This window comes from Chenopodium album, chromosome 27 (assembly GCF_948465745.1).
Source record: "Chenopodium album chromosome 27, dcCheAlbu1.1, whole genome shotgun sequence".
Classification (NCBI taxonomy): domain Eukaryota; kingdom Viridiplantae; phylum Streptophyta; class Magnoliopsida; order Caryophyllales; family Amaranthaceae; genus Chenopodium; species Chenopodium album.
In genome coordinates, this window is record NC_137860.1 from 35,733,995 (window position 1) to 35,756,171 (window position 22,177).

A 22,177-nucleotide genomic window follows, 5' to 3' on the forward strand; every position below is an offset into this window, starting at 1 on the left:
AGAGCCTGTTCTCTTCAGCTTAAGTTCAGTTCACTTCAGTTCAGTTCAGTTCAGTTCAATAAATCAAAACAGGCTCTTAGCCAAACAAAATTATTTTGGATCCAACTCCGTTATTCTTGGTCATGTTTGTTAATACACAACTTTGTCCCTCCTAATATATTTAATTTACTAGTATTTATTAGCAACAATTATAAAGAAAAAGTATTGAAGGTATAAAACATTGATCGAGATCGACTAATGCAACAATATCTCGTAACAACAATTTTAATTACTAAGTAATTTTGTCCCTTCAATTAAGTTCCGTACATTTGCCTTATGAAATTAAAAAAAAATCTAAAATAATTCCCAATAACTTGACTATGTAAAAAACTCAAAGATTGATCGCTGATGAAGATGTGTTTTTATATAAAAATGGCATAATATACAGTATGAGCACATCATATTGGTGTTTTAGGGCTTGTTCAGATTTACTAAACTGAGCTGAACTGAACTGATTGGAGCTGAACTGAACTGAACTGATTGGAACTGAACTGAACTGAACTGAACTGAATTGAGCTGAAATGAATATTTTATGTGAGAGGGAAATTAAGAGCTGAACTGAACTGAACTGATTGGAACTGAACTGATTGGAGCTGAACTGAAGTGAACTGAACTGAAATTAAGTAAATGTGAACAGGCCCTTAGTGATGACACAATGCCCAATCATGCAGTTTTTTTCCTTTAAAAAAAATGTTAAATAACAGTCAAACCTAGGTTTTTGAAACAGTCAGATCTATGACGATTAATCTATAAGAAAAGACCTATAAAATTTAGACATGTACACAGCGCGATTACACGTACAATAGACAGAATTAAAAGACACTATTTAAGAGCGCGTGTATAACACAGACACAAAAGACACCATTTAAGAGCGCGTGTATGACACGCATCGCGCATCAAAGGTAGTCAAGATATGCATGTGAAGGACTGCGCTAAAAGATGCTTAACAACAACATCCAAATAATTTTGTTAGCTATATCTTGACATACTTATGATTTATGAACGTTGCACCACATCATATCTACACACAACTCACAAATTCACAATTAAGGAATTCAAGGTTAACTTCTTAAGGTACTAATTAGTACAATACTAATTACAATTAATAGAGTTAGTGGGGTCTAGTATGACTAAATAAATCAATTGTCATATACTTGTAGTAGATTATGGAATAATTAGTTGGCAGTCTCAACAACCTCGGCAGCAAAACATGATGGAGCAAGAAATAAAAGTAGCTTTGGCAAGTATAACTTACTTTTAATTTTAATTAATCAACAGAGAATTTTCCATCTTTAGAAAAGATACTAATTAAAGTTGAAGTATTTATAGAATTATTCTTTTGTTAATTTAGGCAAGTACGAGGTTTACATAGGAGCTTGTTATTATTGAAACTAGTCCCAAAGTTTTAATTGTACATTAGTACTATAATTAGTTTATATTGTACTAGGTTATGTACTAGTTGCGCAGCCAATGAAATGATAAACAAGTTGATAATTACTTGAATTTCCATCCAAAGTAGTCAAAATTCCACTTCTTTTGGAAGAAGCAATAGACATCACGCACAATTTTATTGGACTTTGGATCACTACTCGCAAGTTGCTTAGCCAAGTGTTAAACCTCTAGTGAGTAGATTAGATCTTAGGTTTATTTTTGTCTATAAGAATCACAAATTTGTATTGAGAATTGAGTATTCAAATGTCTTTCACATGATAAGGGAGGTTAAGGGTGCATATAGTTGCCCAAAATGGAGGAATTTGAAGAATAAATGGTTTCGTCAAGGTTGATACACCTGTTGCTGTTATATTAAATCTAAACGAAAATTTCATTTGGTGAAGTTTTTTAGGTTAAAACGATACGGTACTTTATGAAAAGCTAGATGTTGCTAGCTGGAAGGTTCACATGTGATGGAGTTACTTTTTCAAGTTTATAAATGATTGTTTATAACTTAGCTTAATACTACTAATGACTTAATTATATGTCCTTCATTGTCTGAGTCAGGTATGTGTAAGATGATAATATTTTAAAATAGCGGTGACAAATTGAAAAGATTGAAAGGAATCTAAATAATGATCAACAGTGGGTAGATATGCCTTGTGCAACGTGTTAGTAGTTAATTCGCGTAGTTCTTTCCTTTAATAATAATTCCCAAAAAAAAAAAAAAAAAAAAAAAGAAAAAAAAAAGCTGGCCTAGATAGCCCATGCTTCTTCTTCTTCTTCTTTTTTTTTTTTTATTATTATTATTATTTTTTTTATAGCAATATATGTAATGCATGCAAGCTTAGATATATGTATTTATCATAAACTGCCCTGTTGTAGCTATGAGATATAACTTTTCTTTAGAAAACTTGACAAAGGGAATTTAACATGTTTAAGGGTTAAACACTTTTCGTATAATGAAGAAAATAGAGACTATAGAGTGACTTAAATTCTTTTGCTTCCATTGCTCATTAGATCGAATTCAATCATTTTACAGTAATTCTGGAGCATTTTTGTATTTTTGGGCTCACATTATTCTCTAAAATAAAGGTTTCAGCGCGATCCTATTATTGTTGTATCATTCTTTACCTTTACAATTAATATATCACGCGTTTATTGATAATTGTGATTATAATATGGGCCAACTACATGCGTTATTATTAACAATTACAAGAATTGTTATAGGCTAGTCGATCTCAACTAATGCTCATCAAACACATGATGAAGTCAACTGATAAGGACGTTTGCAATGTGAAATTAAGGCTAAACTCCCTCATTTAGAAATGGCCAACTAGCCCTAATTTAATAATTAGAAAGGTTTAAGCCTATAACATGTGTCAATCATTTATTCGCCCGACAAAAACATGGATATACAACATAGTATCATTACTTAATCTCATCCTCTAACCTTATTTTAAGAATTTTTAATCTGACCATCCTAGGTAACACACTAACACTACACCAACTTTCTTAATTGGAACTTTTTTCACATACACTCGTTCTCCAATGATATTATTCTTTACCTCATTTTAACCAAAATGCTTTCTAATTTAGAATTATTTATAATAATTTTTGTTACTATTAATCAATTTGATTATGTAGTTTTAAGATAACCTGTTATTAATGATCATACATACTTGTACTTTTTAATTTTTTATGCTTAGAAATCTTGATCATGGATCTCTATGCAGTCAAATAAGATGATATAAATGGAACAAGCATATATGCACTTGCCTTCTCATATAGTATTGGTATATGGTATATAATAAATTGGGTGGATTATGGGATTGAGAAATGATATTTTTGAATTTGATTATAAACAGTTCAATTCGATCAAAAGACCTCCAGTTGACCATAAACTTTTAATTATCTAATTATGTATATAGTTTAAATCTTGACCAAAGTACATAAACCTGTTCGTTTGATATAAAAATATGATACACGATACATAAACCTGTTCGTTTCAATATGATACACGATACAGTACATATTCATACGTTAAAAATACCCCTTATGAATTAGCAGTAATAAGGCTCTAACGGTTCGTTTGATCTTAACTTATTTATTTGAAATCTTTTATCTTCATTTTATTTTATTTTATTTGAACGCATTAAATTTGTAATTAATTTTCTAAATTTTTAACTTATATTATCTTAAATTAAATATTTGAAATAATACAAAAACAAATCAACCCTAATCACTCTATACCATTATTTCTTGAAAAATCACCTTGGCTCGCAATAAATTATCCTACGTCCGTTAGTTCCATAAGTCTGTCTCACATAACATCTTTCTCATTCTTCTCCATCTCCTTGAAGCATCATACTTCATTTATAATCATACCCTTATTGTTGAAGAGACTGAATTCAAGTTACCAATTATAATTATTTATTAATTTTGGGGATAATCTAATTAATTACAAGCCAAAAATAAACAATTATAGTAGTGTCCAATTACAATTAAGCCGTTGTAATTGGTGTGGCATATCTCATGTAAAGATTTGTCGCTGATTCTCTCGACACTTGTCAAACAAATACGAACGCGAGTGACTTAATTTAATCTCACTCGCGCGAGTGGGGGTCTCCTAATCCGGTAAGCAGTTTTTAAGGGTAGTATTAACATACTTAGCGCTCCTTGTTTTAGGTTTTTTAATAATTAAATAATGCTAATACTACAATTAAATTTCACTTAATTACTCCCTAGTTGGCTTTATTATTGAGATCATAGGAATTTATAATATCATTATTGTTAGTTATAGTATATTAGCATTAATAAAGTGTCTATAGTGTAATTGAAGCTTTCTATTTTAAAAACATTTCTATTTTAAATACTAATCCGTACACGACGTCTTATAATATAACTATATGAATTAAAAATTAAAACGACTATCGAAACAAAATTTCCAATAAATTTTGAAAGAGAGGGGAAAAGAAAAAAGAAAAAAAAAGTCTATCAAATATAGCTTCTTCTCTAATTAGTTTGTCCTTGCTCATTATCAAAAGCTGCTCATCAACTCTTATAGTAAGTCAATCTCTCTTTCTCTCTCTTTCAATCTTTTCTTCTAAAAGAAACTTTTTTGTTTTTTGTATTTCATATCAAATAAATATAAATCTTTCTCCCCCCTTTCTATACTAGGTAATAAATGATACAAGTATGTGTTTCATCTAAAAAAAGCTTTAATTTTTTTTATTAGAAAAAACTTAATTAAATTTTGTTATTATTCATGTGAATAATTCATTATTTTTACCACAAGATCTGATCTTTTGCATATTATTATTATTATGAAATAATATTATGAAGTAATTCATATCATTAATATAGCTCCAATAATATTGGGGTTCATGTTTTGTGGGTGGATTGATTATAATTTATTTCCATGCATAATAAGTCTTCAATTTTGCTTTAATTTAGTTAATCTTCTTAATTATTTTGTCTTTATTTTTTTTTAATTATGACCTAAAGTGATTGAAAATGTTGTATAGACAAAATGGGGAGAGGAAAAATTGTGATCAAAAGGATTGACAATGCGACGAGTAGACAAGTAACCTTCTCAAAGCGAAGGAGTGGATTGCTCAAGAAAGCTCGAGAATTATCAGTTTTGTGCGATGCAGAAGTTGGAGCAATTATCTTTTCTAGCACTGGAAAACTTTATGACTTTGCAAGCACCAAGTATGTTTCATATATTTAGATTCAATGTTTTCTTCTCATCTAGTGATTTTAATTAGTATCCATAATTATCATGTTCTTGATCGATGGGTTAGAAAAAGAAGAAATTTATAAGAATCAATATTAATAGTATATATGATTTTTAGGGAATTCATTCGTATATTTTGATCTTCATCTTTTTCTTAATTTTTGTATAGAGTTTATAATTTTTATGTGGATATAAGTCAATAAGATGTTTATTAATCAAATTAAACATCTCATAACTTCATAAGCTATTGCTAGTATACGAGATGCATGATTGTTAATTTTTGGTTAAAATTGAAGAACATAAATTGGAATATTCCTTAACTAGCTTATACTTTTCATTTTTTTATTAATAACATCTATAATAACATCATCCTTTTATTAATCTCATTACAAGAAGAGTTTATTTGTTTCACTAATGAAAATTAAATTACACGTGTGCAATTGGAGAACTAAAATTACAATTTTTGTTGTCCTAAAACCCAACACACATGTTTTATGAATTGTTTCTTCAAAAAAAATGTTTTGTGAATTGTAATAGTGTTATTTTATTGGAGTAGATGATTAATTAACTTTATTAATAAATGTTTACATAGTTTTCATTGATTTTAAAATTTTTCTTCAAGGGGGTTAAATTTACTGGTGTTGAATCGAGCTAATGTCTCGTATCTTCAAGGGACTATGCCCTTTTATGTTCAATAATTAATTTTGACATCAAACTATTTGAGTACATTACATTCACTTTATAGTTGTAGTTTGACTCTATTATGTTTACCTTAATTATTTTCATTAATATCAAGAATAGATGAGTGATGATAAGGGTTAATTAGGCTACTCAAGTTCAATTTGCAAATTTAATAAACTAAGTTCTAATAATGCCTAATAAATTCAGATAAGTATTAAGATAAGTATACATCAGGTGAATAGAGTGCACCATTCATTCATTCCAATGAATGTAATTTCGCCAAATTTTATTACTTATATAGTGACCAATTGCCAACCAACCATCTAAATTGATTAATTGCCATACATCTATTGTTAGATCTATTATAGTTTTCTTTCTATTTCTCCTTAAGAATTTTTTCCTAAGCCTTTTCTGATCTCAAGTTTCATAGTTAATGAACAGTTCCAAACATCTTCTATCCCATAGAATTTTCATTAGATCAATTCGTAGGATAAATCAATTGATTATCTTTGATATCCTCAAACTTACATCTTGATTTTATCATGGAGTCACCCTTAGATTAATACATTTATATTGTCTAGTGTTCAAACAAACATGAGTAAGGGCATGTTATCTTCAGCTTAATTTTAGTGCAGTTCAGCTCCAATCAGTTCAGTTCAGTTCAGCTCTTAATTTCCTTCTCTAATAAACAATTCATTTCAGTTCAGTTCAATTCAGCTCAAATCTGTTCAGTTCAATTCAGTAAATCAGAATATGCTCTAAGTTGGCTACTTGTCTCACTTTGGAAGTTGAAGCTTAAAAAAACTTCTAATCTTTAGAACAGTGTCTATCTTATTATCAAACAATTTAAGATAAACCAAATTACTGACTTTGTATCATATTTAGAGTTCTAGACTATTGCTGTCAACTAGTTATAACATTAGAATTTTTTTGAAGTTATTGTTACTAAGCCTTTTTATAAAAAGAAAATCAATAAGCTTATATGTCGAGCTTATATGAACTTATCAGTATTGAACTTATCAGTATTGAACTTATCTTATCACCAAACTAGCATAGCGAAAATAAGATGGTAAGAATGAAATGTTTGAAGTAAATTATTTGTACTTCGTATTTCCTAAATTTAAATTAATAACTAGAACATATCATCATTGAACTTATATAATCTAAACTAATTATCCTTACCTTTAAGCGAGTTATCCTATCTAAACTTTATAAACCATTTATTTAGCTTATCTAAACCTAATAGCACCAAACTTGTATTATTTGAACGTATCAAAACTTATGAGACCTGAAATTAGTGAAAATCGGGTGTAGAGAACAAAGACTAAACTGCTATTTTATGCGCATGCCCCTACTCCACATATCAAAAAGGGTTAATCCATATTTAATATGTCCAGCCTCGAGTAAGACCATTCCATCAGATTATCAGAACCACCATCAAATTAAAACAACATGTTCAAGTATTACCCTCAATTGATTGCATTATATGGTTGTTTAGCTGTTTAAATTGTTCGATATTTGTTGTCACACTATCCCGACCTCTCATAGTTTTAACATAAGTTAATATTGCATTAATCGTATAATCTGACTCATTTTTAATTATACTTGATTAACGGACATGTTATCTTTTATTATAATATCATAAACCGGTACAATTAACGTCAGGTAACTATTTATCTATGTTCCTTTTTTTAGAAATAGTCCAAAGTTGTGAGCAAGTAAAAGGGAGTACAGACGTACAATTTGATGCCTTTACTTTTGTTGGTTTGAGTGAAAAAGACATAGAAGCATGAATTGATCAGGATTATCTTGTCAGTATTGAGCTTAAGTTATTGCAGGCGAGGCTCTAAATTTTGGAAGTTCTACATTTATACATTTAGTATTGTTTTCATGATTCTTTAATGTATTTTGTATAATTCAAGTCCTATAATTATCTTGAACTTTTTAATCAATAAAATATAAATTTTCCTTCCTGATTGTAACAAATGTTGAAGTTTTATTTTTTTTTGGGCATAAATCTTTGCACAGTAGACTATTACTGTTCATTATGGTACCGAATATTATTTCAATCCACCAAGAATTATTTTGAAAATCGTAAAGAATATATTATTAATATGTATGTATTGAAAAATTTGTGCATAAATGTTATGTTAGGAAGGGATAAATGTACATCAAATGTAAATTAATTTGTCTATATGATGTGTGGTTTATCAACATGCACAATGAGAATTGAAGGGGGAAAAAAAATTAATCAAAAAAACAAACTAGTATTTCAAGATCTTGACAAATTTCCAAACTAACAGGTTTAATATTAAAGGATCGAAGATTTTGATCACATACTTGTTCTATCTTACATGTGACTCCATCATTTTACCTGCAATATGAAATTATCAATTCTTGGGTCCTCTTTTCACCTTCCTGGGGTGGCGATCACTTATACGAAGTGTTATGTTTAATATTTCTAATAAGTCATCTTCAAACCTTATACATCAGCATTATTCAAATTAATGAGCCCTAATCGTATTTTGAGAATAATTTGTGGTTGGTGCACCCGGGTGCACCATGCACATGGTGCACCCAAAAGAACATTTACTATATTTAAAAGAACATGGGTAAAAAAATGAACATGTTTTTATTTTATTGCAACTGTAAATTCATTACTCTCTTCTCCTGCAATTTCTCACTCCTCTTTCCCTCCCTATCACTCTCTTTCTTGCTGCCAATTTTCTCTCTCCTTTACACCATTGTTTTCATTTAAAAATTTCAATGAAGTTCTCAAATTGGTCTCATTTTGCTTCAATCTCGTAATACTGGTACTTCTTCTACTGTTTGGGTAAAAACCATTTCCAAAGTACTAATTTTCTCTCTCTAGAACTTTTCTCTCTATCTTTTTCTATTTTTTCAAAAAAAAATCATAACAGCAAAATTGTTCATCTTCAAAGTGAAACCCAAGAAAAAAATTGAACTTGTTTCAACAATTCAACCTTCAAACTTGAACAAATGGTGGATTCAAGTAAAATGTAAGTATAAATTTTGTACATGCAGATTATTTTTCGTCAATAATTTTAAAGTCAAAGTGTTTGATTTTGTGAATTTGGGGTTTTTTAAAAAAAAAATAAAAATAAAATAAAACTATGAAGTACAAGTTGTTCAAAAAAGAACAATTGGAGGAGAAAGAAGAATAGTAACGAATTGAAGCCAACTGGAAAATAACCAAGCAAGGTTAATTTTTCAAACACTGGCTTGTTCTTTTTCAAACAGTAACATGTTCTTTTTATTCCATATTCTTTAAAATATGCCTAATGTTCTTTTCGAAGGCCATGTTCTTTTTCAAACACAAACATGTTCTTTTGTTGAATATTATTATGCATGTTCTTTTTCAAATACTAGCATGTTCTTTTTCAAACACTAACTTGTTCTTTTTTCAAACACTAATATGTTATTTTTATTCCATGTTCTTTAAAATATGCCTAATGTTATTTTCGGAGGCCATGTTCTTTGTCAAACACAAACATGTTCTTTTGTTGAACACTATTATGCATGTTCTTTTTCAAATACTAGCATGTTCTTTTTCAAACACTCGTATGTTCTTTTTTTTTTTCTCATGTTCTTTAAAATAAGCCTAATGTTCTTTCCGGGTGCACTGTACTATTTTCATTTTGAGAATGGGGAGGAGCAAAGAACATAAATATGCTCTAACCACATATATATATACAACATGATTCTTTGACCTAAAACTTTAGTGTGCAAATTCTGCTAAACATAAATCCTACTCTGAAAAGAGCCTAACCAAATATATACAACATGATTCTTTGACTTACATCCTTGATCCAATTGATAGGTTCTATGTGCCAATATTCTTTTCTCATCTAATTTACAATGGGATAATCAGATTGGAATCTCACAACTTATATGTGAACTATTAGTTTATCTCTTAATTAACATATTTTCCATCAACAAAGCTAACACTCATCCCAAAGAATAATCAAAACTACAATTTACAAAATCCTTACCCTCTAGGGTTAAAGAAATTGGTACATAAAGAGGTTCTATAGTGGATAGTTTATTCCCTTTCAAAATAGAAGATTTATTATGAGTTCAACTCTCATTAATTTAAATAAGAACTAAATTAGTTGATTGAAAATTTATCTCATCATAGGCAACACCTAAAATTGAAATCACTGGAAAATACATAAAAGAGACAATCAACAAATTAATCTAAAAGGTAAGAAAAAGTCAAGATTACTAACTAAAATGCATGGGAGTTGATTAGTATTAGAAGATTACAAACTATAGATGGGAGTTTTATCCAATAATTGATACATGGGAGTGAAAAACTCTAACTATAGAAGAGTATACTATAAATACAAAAATAGAGAAATTTTATACAATAATAGATAAATAATGAAGATTAAATTAGGGTTTCTCATAAAGGTGCCTAGAGCTACTTTTATGGAGGTCAAAGGATTGTAGAGAGCGCGCTATGGGTTTGAGTTCTTCATGACCTTCAATGGTGCCTAGAGCGCATGTTAGGATTACCACATAATGGGTAAAAAGGAAACAAATAAAAGGAAAAGGAATCATGTAGCTATTACCTTTTCATTTGTTTGGTTTAACTATGTAAAGGAATCAATTTGTGTTTGAGGAAAATAGAGAATTAGTTACCTTAGGTTTTTGAGTAGTAACAAATGGGTGGAATCTCTTACCTTTAGCCTTTAGGTAAAGGTAATTGTTACCAAATCTCTTTACCAAACATTGGATAACGGTAATGGTTAAATCAAATCAGTTTCCAGCTAGAAAAATACACTATCCAAACATGCCCTATGTGTATATAATTAAAATGACAATTTTAAACGTTTCAAGTATGATCCAAATCCAACCCAATAATGCCCTCAAGTACAAATTGACATAAATTGTAGACATAATAATGGAAAGAGCATAGAGACGAAATTTTAATCACGGACAAATAAGAGCATTCAATAACAAAATATGTCAAATCTATCTTCACATTATACAGAACTAGATTGCTGTATACTGATAGCTATTAGCAATTTTGTACAAGTAATAATGTATTCTACTGGTCAAAACAACTAATAAGTAAATCATCAATAATGAAATCATACACCAATCTGATGTCCAAATGATACCATACTTTTATTCATAAACATCTCATAAAGGTAAATACCCCCTACTTCCATGCCAAGAAAAAAGAACCTCATTTGCATTCCTTAGGCATGTTACTCTTCAGTGGCTCAGCATGTACTTAAAGTCTTTCGTTCCATTCATCGTAGTCTAATTTAACCATCGTCCATTGCTGTAGCTATAAAATTCGTTGACAAAAACATATTTAGTTCAAACTTTAGGGAGCTGAATACGGAAAATATAGAGAGCATTAGACATTACCTATACCATAGTGTTTATCATCCTTGTATCCTTGAATACAGCAGCAGAAAGCTCTTCAGCTCCACCTTTTCCATGTTTCTGAATGAAGTTGCTATAGGGTAGCTACCTCCTCTTGTTGGACCTCAGTGATCATCCTGTTAGCTGGTCTCTGAACTTCGCTCACTCAGAGAGAGAGGGAGGGGGGGTGCTATGGCAGGAATATAATTGAAAGTATCATTAAACCCGCATTACCATGAATATTAATTTCTCTACATTCATCCCATTAGGAATAGTGACATTGATTTTCTGAATGCTACTTTCAGCATGAAAATGGTGATTGAAAGATACAACAAAATGAAGGAAGAGAACAACCACCAGCTGTCATCTGCTGCTTCTGAACTTAAGGTAAGCAAATTTTATCACTTGATCAACCTCTCTTTAGCAAAAAATCTTGACCTGCATTTATATCCCAGATATTTGTGACTTAGTTTGCACATGTAAACAATAGCAAAACGGTACAGCAAAAGCATGCACACAGTTTTGTAATAATTCTATTTCTGTAAACAAGTAGTAGGCTACACAATTAAAAGATAGATGCAATTATACCAGGAGAAGAAGAGTAACTAGGGAAGATGTACACATTATTGATGCAATTACATAATCAATTAAAGACCATTTTCAGACATCCGAGTGACTGGACCTTCCCAGTTCCCACTCAATGCCACTAGCAAAGTAACAAGCTAAAGAAAAGCAAAATAGTTACTCCCTCCGTGTTTTTTTAAGTGACACACTTCCTCTTTTAGAAATTCCTTACATTTTAATAATATATCTTCACCCCACTATCTCTTACTTTATCATTTCTCACTCCTTTTATAGTCCCCACTTCCTCTCACATTCTTTTACTTTATCATTTCTCACTCCTCCAACCTACCCCACTAACATCTTATTTTATTAAAGTCAATAAAATCTCCTAAAACTCTGTGACGGTCAAACTGTGTCACTTAAAAAAACATGGAGGGAGTATAAATTTTCTCCTCTCTCTTTCTACCTTCCTTAATATACGACAGATAATTCTTGTTTGTTAACCTTCTCCTTAATTTATCCCAAGCTACCCATAATCAAAAACGCATAATAGTCATTCTCTATATTTACCTTCCCACAAAGCCAGTCTACTACAAATTACCAAATGGGCACATACTCACATATACTCTACTATCAAGCCATCAGCTCATCAGACACCAAGTTAAGCTAAACCAAACATACCCAATGATCTGGTTGCACCAAAAAAGCACATTTGCTGTGTCCCCCCTGGCCCCCCTTCCCTTCTTTGCTGAATTATTCAATATGGAAGAAATTCTTGTGTGTGGAAAGGAGACATGGGTGTAATACAGTAAGCAAAAACTAAGGTACAGAAGAAATATGCTGCTGTGGCTGATAAAATTCCTCTCATCCCAAATTATTTTGCACACTTGCCTAATTCACAGAGAAAAGTAAGAGAAAGTGCTGAGTCGGAGAAAGAGAGAGAAGGCTTACTTGAAAAGACAAGTGTATGAAATCATATGGGAAGAGTAAAAATTACTTCGTATAATGGTAGCTATGGTTCTGGTTCTAGGGAATACATACACTGGTGTTTACTTATATAGTCAATTAGACAATAATTTGTCTGTTGGCCATCAAATAATAATCAGAATTGCAATAGACAGTGGTAACAGAACTCAAAAGTAACACCAACTTCAAAGTCTATCAGAGAGAACAAAGGGCAGTAAAACGTAATAATTCAGGGAAAGCAGCTTGAAGAATAGAATGAACATCAAGACGGAGAGGAAAATATAGAAAGAAAAAAAGAAGACGACACCTGTAAAAGGATGGAACAATTTTTGAGCAAGAGATGCATGATTATCAAAATGGCTAGACTTGTCCTTTTTGCAATAGTGCATATACCCAATCTCAAAATCTGGGTTCTGTCATTGGTTTGGAAAAGAGGAGCAGCTCAAATGATGTGAATTCTTTTAGTATATTGACTACTGGTTGAAATAGAAATTATAGAAGTAATATTTCCGGCACCAGCCTGTGATGAGGTCAAGAGCTCTAGAATTTTGTAGCCAAGGCTTGCTTTACTTTCATTCTGGAGCGAAATTCTTTCCCTAACACAGGAAAGGGACAAAGAAAGGTTGTTGGATCATCTAATCCAATATATCTCAAAAAATAATAAATAAAAAAAGCCAACCCTCATCAATTTAATGATAAAATTCTTTTCCTTCGTCAAGTTCTGAGCTTGTGATATTTGAGAACGACCCTATTAGGGAGGGGGAAAAAGGCAAGTTGACAAAAGGTGCAATTTATTTTGTTACCAAGGGAGTCTCTTCCCTCTATCTCCTGTGCTATCAATTAGCTCCTTCTGTTAGGTTAGGGATGAAGAAGGAAAGAATGTGGAGGAAAATAACTGGGAAAGTTCTTCCCTGCTATTCACCTCTCATAACAATCCCTAAAGAATCAAATAGCACACCCCCAATACTTAGATACAAAATCCAAGAAATCCTACAAGTAACAGAAATAAATGACCAAAAAAAAAATCCCAAATGTTGATTTATGTCTTACAGTAATTCAAACATTTCTAAACCAATCTCCAGCATCAGATGATCTACTACTCTCAGCAAAATAGAGTTGAAATATGAACGACTACCTCAAGTTTACCACAAGATTGCGTTACAAGAATAACCTTCCAAAATGCTGGTTTTCTCTTTCAAAGTCTCACAGGCATCAGTGGCCGGAGATTATAGAAAGATATAGGGTGCTATAACAAACTAGAGTGCAGATGATACAGTACGATCAAGGTGAGGGGAAAATGAAAGTGAGTATAGGCATTGTCCAGTACATTACTTGATGAAGGCATGAAGCAGCAAGTGAAACCAAGAAATATTTGTTTACATCCAGAAACCAGCTATTCAGAAACCAGCTAATTTCATTTTGCTGTCAAATCCTCCTCTGAACCATCCAGCCACCAGAAAATCTTTTTGCCATCCTGATATTCTACACCCTAGGCAGAAATTGTATAGAACATATGCTGATGCATTAAGCAGATTAAGCCATTGAGAGTAGTAGGGGACTAAGATACGCAATTATGAGAGGTTAGAGATGTGTACTTCCCTATCAACCATTTCCTCCCTTTCTCACATCTATCTAAACTAAGTAGTTTTACATATAACACTGTCAAAAGATCATGGTCTCCGCTGAGGCGCTGAGTACTCTATTGTATCCAGAAAACAGTGTTTCCTGCCATTTTTGACATAATTAATATCCTGACCCCAAAGGATATCTTTTTTTTCATTCAACCATCATCATCACTTACAAGAATAGGACATAAGTCATAAAAACAGGGGCTGTGGCAACTTACGAAGTATGAGCTGCAGTTCTCACATAAAGTAGCTTTAATAGAAACACAAAAGCTCCAGCCAGCAAGCCTATAATCTAATTGCCTTATGTTTCATTTGCAGAAGATACCTGCAACTCAGAAGAGCCTCAAAGCCCTGCAACAATCAGTAAATATTTCATTAAAATATAGTTCGTTTCTTTTTTGGCAGTGTGCCAGGTAGCCTGGACTCAACTAGGCCACAGCTCAGAAATAGCATGAAAACAACAGGTATGCAAGTGATCAAACAGTGCCAGCCCATGGACAAGGAGACTACTACCTCGAAAGGCATGCTTGGAATGGGGGTAATAAGAGTCAAACTAAGATGGATATCGGTAGTTGTGAGAGAAAATGAGGTAGTGATGGTGTGACTACAATGAAAATGAGATAGTGATGCTATGATGACAAATGAAGGAAGGGAAACTATTACCCTCATTTTGGGGTAATTGTTATCCTAGTATAATGGTGGGCAACTATTACCCATATTATGAGGGTAATAATCTCCCCGTCTCTCTCTCTCTCTTCATCATACCACCACTATAATCTTTCCTTTATCACCACCTCATGCTCTATCATCTTCATTTACAGAATTACAGTCATATTTCTTGGTTTGACACTTTGACTATTATTGCCCCTTAATTAGCCTCTAAATTATTACCCTCAATCCAAGCATGTCCCAAAAGGAAAAAAATCTTAATTGTCATTTTGACAACAAAGATCAGCATCAGATCAGGTATTATGAAATACAAAATAAAACAATCGTAATTCTGTCCTCTTCAAAGGAAGAGAATACTCCACCCAAAGAAAACACAAACTTTTTTCCCCTTCCTAAAGAACAAGCCTACTTAAGCATAGCACTGCAATGACTAATTCTTCTTGATCAGTCTCCTTCCCACTGGTCTAGGACACCAATTAACCACTAAAACCCTAAAAGACACACCAGCCCCACTCTAAGCATCTCACATTTTGCTCAAGTTTTACCGATATAGGCATATAGCTCATGCTAATCAGTCACCCCTACGGCCGGCCCTACTCTATTACTACTGAATGTTGATGCCATTGAGTTATAGGCAAGAGCTTCTAAGTATGAGAAAACAAATAATCCCTCCAGCCTATTTCACATTCTAAGGTCTTTCAGACCAGAATTTGATCAATATCTGTAATCAATACACGTTTCAATCCATCCCATAATTAAGTAACTCTACAGATTCGCAAGACTAAGGAGAGTTAAAAAAAATTGATGGCTGGATGTAGCACTCGGATTTAGAGAGAGCGGAAAAAAAGTTCCTATAAAAAGATGTTATAAGGGAACTTGAAACCTTGACCAGGGGTAGCAAAACCTCAAAATTTTGAGGGTTTATCTCTTGTCAAGTGCTCCAACAAATGTCCCATGATACCATCTTCCATATTCATGAAAACTAAAGTATCATCTTTCTTCTTTTCTAAGCTACAAGAACAGCAGTAACTTTATTTGTGTTATAGTACATTTACATGATAAGCAATACTATGTTGCACACTGTTTAGTAGGTAACACTATTTAGGATGTGTTTTTGACTGTCAATCAAAGGAATGTGACTATTCAAGGCCAATAAGGGGGATATGAGGTAGTAAGTCATCAATGTAAATAATTAGATGAATAATATCAGTAAGAATCTTTTCTTAGAAATAAGATGAGTCATATCAAAGGCATATAAATCACCACTATAAGTCATATCACAGGCATATTAATCACCATTAGAAGTCATATCATAAGCATATAAATCACCCTATACTTACTATTCCTCTAACATGTACCAACAATTAAGCAGGTATATAACCCTACTTTTATATTCAATCACTCTTACCCTTAATAGTACTCCGTAATTCTTATGTGAGACAGATATATGATAAGACAGAATGACTTTAGATAGGATATAGGGGTGATCTTTACAAGTAACTAGAGGACTATGTGATGAAATCTCCATCCTTGACTACCCTTTATTTTCTCCTCAAACAATTTTCTCTGTCTGATCCAATCTTGAAGAAGTCTTTCTTTCTTTCAGCTGGCAAGCAAATAAGGATGATAAACTTGACATGAAATTTGCAACCCACAGGTTATGTCACGCAAACCATCTACCTCAAAAATTGATAGCTTAACATTAAACTCAAAATTAGTTTTTCCTATACACTCAATTCATGAACCCTAACAAACTTCAAGGTTCCAGCATCAACTGTTCCTAAAAGTACAGCTGTACAGTGCATATGGACTTCCTGCCTTTTGCTTCATAAAAGAGCTCTAACAAACATGACTGATGACTCATTTATGTTAGACTAAAGTTGTGCTCTTGAATCTTGACTTCTCTCATTGTGCCAATAAGCTAAATTTCCTTACAGCCATTATCCAGATCCAATATTGCAATTGTCTCATAACTCACTAGGTTTACCTCTTCCGAATTCATGCCAGTCTACCTCATCTTAAGTAAGGCATCATCTTATCAACTGTTGCCTAATAATCTACCCCTACAAGTAAGCCAACTCACCTATATCACTCAATCTAGGAACACAATCCTACTAGGATCTCTTCAGTAGTCCATGCAGCCTTGTCATGACACCTCCACTCCAATGTCCACTTGGTTTATGTCAGACCTTCAACATATATGAGGTGTTCAGAATTTCGGTGGGCCTCACTGTGACAAGGCCCCAACATTTATATGACCTCACATTGGCTGGTCTAGCATACTTGTGTAGGGTATTATCACTACGCCTTGCCTCAAACATCTAATGTACATTGTTCCACAGTACTGTTTGTCAAACTTTCTGACTTCAAAGAGACTCAATTCTACCATCTTGGCTTGCAATAAAATCCACCCCTATAATAATTATTGGGAAACATCCTGCTTACAGGCAGTATGCATTACCAATGGTACTTAGATGCCTTGTAGCCATTACACGGTTACGCCTTTAAACTTTTGGCCACCTTTTTACAAGGAGCATCAACTATACAACTTATCAATCTAAAACAATAGGGAACATCCTATTCATACCAAAAAACATTGCTAAAGGGAGTCCAGCATGATGCGATTCAAGCCAAGAAATAATCACCATACATTGAGAACCTTCTTCATAGAGTGCTCATGCTTAAAGTAGCAATAGTGACACTTGTAGTGAAGCATTCCCATCACCCTATACTTTCAAGGTGCATAAGACGTCTATTTTATCATGATTACGCATGAATTTCTTTCAAGCTACTTGAAAGGTACAGTAGCATTGTGAAACAAACATATTCCAAATCTAATAATGATTCCAAATTTAAAATGTAATGAAGGCTCAAAATCCTTATTAATATGTTCCCTGCACTTAGTTTAAAATTTTGTCTAACATCATTGTACATAATTACATATCCTAAACTCAGGAATTTTCTTGCTTGTCATGTGCATAGGAAATTTCAAATTTCTGATAGTCACTTATCGAGAGAGATGCATATTTAAAAATGAAAACACAAAGAATATAGACTAAGAAACTAACCATAAAATTCACCGCTAACCACAATCTGAAAATCTATGCCAATGAACTACAAAACAAAATATTTAGGCAACTACGTAGCTAAGCTGGATTAATTTTACCTGTCAGATGGTGATAGTGATAAGGTTGATAATTAATCTAGGCTATACATGTGGAGCTGAGGTCACAAATGGGAGGGGGAGGAGAAACATGGGAATATTGGTATAGGTAAAAAGGGATGAGGTGATCAGATGTTAAAGGCCTAACATTACCTTTTTTACATGAAAGGTAAAAATTCTAAAGGACTCAATTTAGAAAATAACCAAAATAATTATAAGAAAAGGAAAAGAATATAATTTAACAATGGCAATGAAAGAGGACTGATTTCTTCTTTTTTATATTTCATGACACCTTGTATAAATTAACTGCACTACCAAATGTGATGTCTGAACTAAAAGAGCCCCCGATACTACCATTTCAGCATTACATGTAATGCCAAACCCCTGTATCAGCATGAAGTATGTAGAAATAGAAATGACAATAACCATTTCTCCTATTTCTGGTTACAGTTTTGGCAAAGGGAGGCAGCAAACTTGAGGCAACAACTGCAATATTTACAAGAAAGTCACAGGTACACAAAACTTTGACCTTAAAACTCGATATAACAATATGTGGTTGCATTTATCTTCAAAAAAAAATGTGGCTGCAAGATTATAAAATTATTACTATGATATTTTCAAATTGACCACCAAGAGCCTGAATATTGTTATACACTTTGGTAAGGAAGTAGCCACCTAATGATACCAAACATATCTGTGATTTCTATATGGTGGTTTGTCAAAATTCTGTCAGATTCCAGCATCATAACCCCTGCAGCTTTCATTACGATGACTTTAATTCATATTTTACAACTATTACAATATGTAAAGAAAGAGCTACACAAAAGAGCAGGGGGGGAAAAGTATGTACTACAGAAAGAGTAATATTTCAAACACCATTTATCAACATTTACCAATGATATTCAGATATTACAAGAGATACTGTATTTTGGATTGAGCATCAAATCATAGGATATTTCCAACTGTTTCCTAAAAATCAAATATAAAATTGAGCACGTCAAACTCATCATTCTTGATTTATACAATATATCCTTAGGAGTCTTCATGCAATTCCCAGATGGAACTGATCATGACTTTTAATTTTAATACACTACCCATATCTCTCAAAACAAAGATTCAAGATTTTAGCATTTGATCTTCAAGTGAAAGATAATAGCTAGAAAGACACATCAAGTAAAATAAAGCTTGCACAAGATAGATTATGGTCCCAATGACTAGCAGCATTCATCATTCAAGCACACAACACTGAAAATAGGTAGCTCAAATCAAAACTCATTTACCTAAGTAGCATGATTGCTTGTCTTCAATTCCAGGATGGATGAGTAGCACAAGAATATAAATCTGTTCCAGGAAACAATAGTTCAAATCAGAGAATAACAAGAGGTTGGAGATAAACTGGTGGGTATGTGCTACTTAATGCAACAATTTGCCAGCCATAATGTTATACAAAAAAAAAAAAAAAAAAAAAAAAAGGTTCCTCAGTGGTAGAAATGTAGAAAAGGGAATAGTCATAAAACACATTTGGGCTAACAAAATATCAAGGTAAACAGCTAAAAACTATCCTAACATCCTAGTGGAATCTGATAATTATTTTTCTCTTTTAAAAAAAAAAAATATGAATGATAAAAATGAATAATTAAAAAAATCAATGAACCTCCAAAAGATTAAAAACCACAAAGTCAGGCAGGAATGACACATATTGAAACTGTAAAAGTTATCTACTCCAAGAGGACAACAAAGACACTTGGCCACGAATTACAGTAACATTTTAAATTTTGACGCGCAAATCTTTCAATGTTCAACAGACTTGCAAAAGTTCCGCTTCTATATCTTAGCATCCAGTTTGATGGTTGCAGGAAACTTATGGGGCAAGAACTTTCAGGTTTAAGCATCAAAGACATGCAGAACTTGGAAACTCAATTGGAAACAAGCTTGAAAAGTGTAAGAATGAAAAAGGTCTGAAATATTTCTGCTGCACTAATTCCACACCCATCAGATTAAAACTCCGTCCCTTACCCAACTTCAAATCCTAAATGCAGACACAACAATTAACAACAACTTTGCTATTGTTTGCAGGACCAACTCCTATCCGAAGAGATCAGAGAACTTAACCAAAGGGTCACTTCATCAACAATATCTACTATTTTTTATTCAATTTATGCACATGACAAAGTGTGCTGAAAGTTGTTAAACTTGTTGCAGGGAGCTATAATTCATCAAGACAATATTGAGCTTTATAAGCAATTAAATCTTGTGAAACAACAAAATTCGGAGCTACAAAAGCAGGTATCGAACAGAGAGGCTGTTTTATGCAGAGGGGGGCCATTATATAATAAATGAAATCAGCTGAAAGAAAGAATTTCAATTTCTGCGATTTCTGATGACCCTCTGTTTGCTATTGTGTCTAAGAAAGATTCTTATTTCAGGTGTGCACAACAGAGGAAACGAATCAGATACAGCAACACCCACACATGTCATATAATGTCAATAATGATTCTCGCATGAACACGGCAATCAATCTCCAGCTAAGCCAACCAGAGCAGCACAATGATGAAACATCAGCAAAAAATATGAAACTATGGTACTTTGACTCTCCAATCAACTAAATTTTTCAAAATTTCATAAAAAGATTCATGGAGAAATTATAATTTACACTAATAAGGCACGTTTTGTTTGTAGCTTGCAACTACATTAGCAAAGTTGGTACTGTACATGTGTCCAGTACCACACCAAATGCTTAGCCAAGCATTATAACAGACAATTCTACTTGAAGGATGATGCACGTGCTTATAGAGAAAGAAGCATTCAGCAACATCTACAGATTTGGTATGATTTGGTACATAGCGATAATTTAGTATAGCAGACCAATGACCAACAATAGCTATCCATAATAAAAAACAATAGATGTGCTTGTTAAATAATTTGTTTTTTTTTAAGGTATGTAATTGTTCTTATGATGGTGTGTTTCATGATTTCAAATGTTTGTAGCTGTAGAGTCTTTTCTTGTGCAATAAATCATGAATCATTGAATTGATCAATTGAAAAATTACACTTCAGCCTGTAAATTTCAAATAGATAGAAGCTTTGCAATTTGTAAAGCTATAACTCCCTGTTGCTGGATTATAAATATAGACCTTAGAGTAGAATGGATTTCATGATGTCAAAGAAAGATGCAAGCTTCAATTCTAAAAACTACTTCTAATTGCAGCAAAAGGCATTAAGGCAGTGTACTTTTATGCAGTAATCTATATTGGATAACGTCAAACAAAAAAGTATATTCTTTTGCAATGAGATCTTTGGCAAAAGATATAAACTAAAAATGACTTAGCATGGTTCTCTATTGTTTAATAAAGAAGTTTCATACTAGGAAAGTGCAACAAGAATCATAGCAGCCGGAGTTCTTAAAAAAGAAAAATAATGAGCCAAAGAGCAGAGAAGAAAAAATTGTATCAAAGATATTGCATCTACAGATAACATGTAACAGTTGTCATGAAAAAGCTACAGAAATAAAGGGAAAATATGGGAAATAAACTGCCATTCCAGCAGCAGCTAAAGTTTGGTTCAAAACCCAAACAAGCTTCTTTTCATTTAAGAAAGAGCACTAAGCCATCATTCATTTGTACCAATTAAGACTCCTAGAATGTTGTTCCCCAGTTCATATTTAATTTTTTTTATATGTAATGCATCAGACTCATGGATTAGAAACTATGGACCATATGAGAGCCAGTAAAAACAGTAAGGGAAGACATAAATTTTACTTGATTCCAGTATTGTCAGGTAACCTTGGTTTGCTAATTATTTATAATGGACAAATTTAGGAAGGTTAGACAAGCAGGAGGAAAAACTGCTATGGAATTGTGTTGTGAGGAATAATTTAATGTGTATGAGCTGCACTAT

The 22,177-nt window shown here is 32.4% G+C and overlaps 1 protein-coding gene across 1 annotated transcript; it reads left to right on the forward strand.

The window, feature by feature from the left end:
* Positions 1-5,002: 5,002 nt before the first annotated feature.
* On the forward strand, positions 5,003-20,886 carry LOC145620163 (MADS-box transcription factor 23-like). The gene is made up of 7 exons (XM_081674798.1): positions 5,003-5,184; positions 11,596-11,677; positions 18,731-18,792; positions 20,137-20,236; positions 20,357-20,398; positions 20,483-20,566; positions 20,707-20,886. Exons 1-7 carry the CDS (start codon positions 5,003-5,005, stop codon positions 20,884-20,886), a joined length of 732 nt encoding a protein of 243 aa, XP_081530924.1.
* Positions 20,887-22,177: the final 1,291 nt, after the last annotated feature.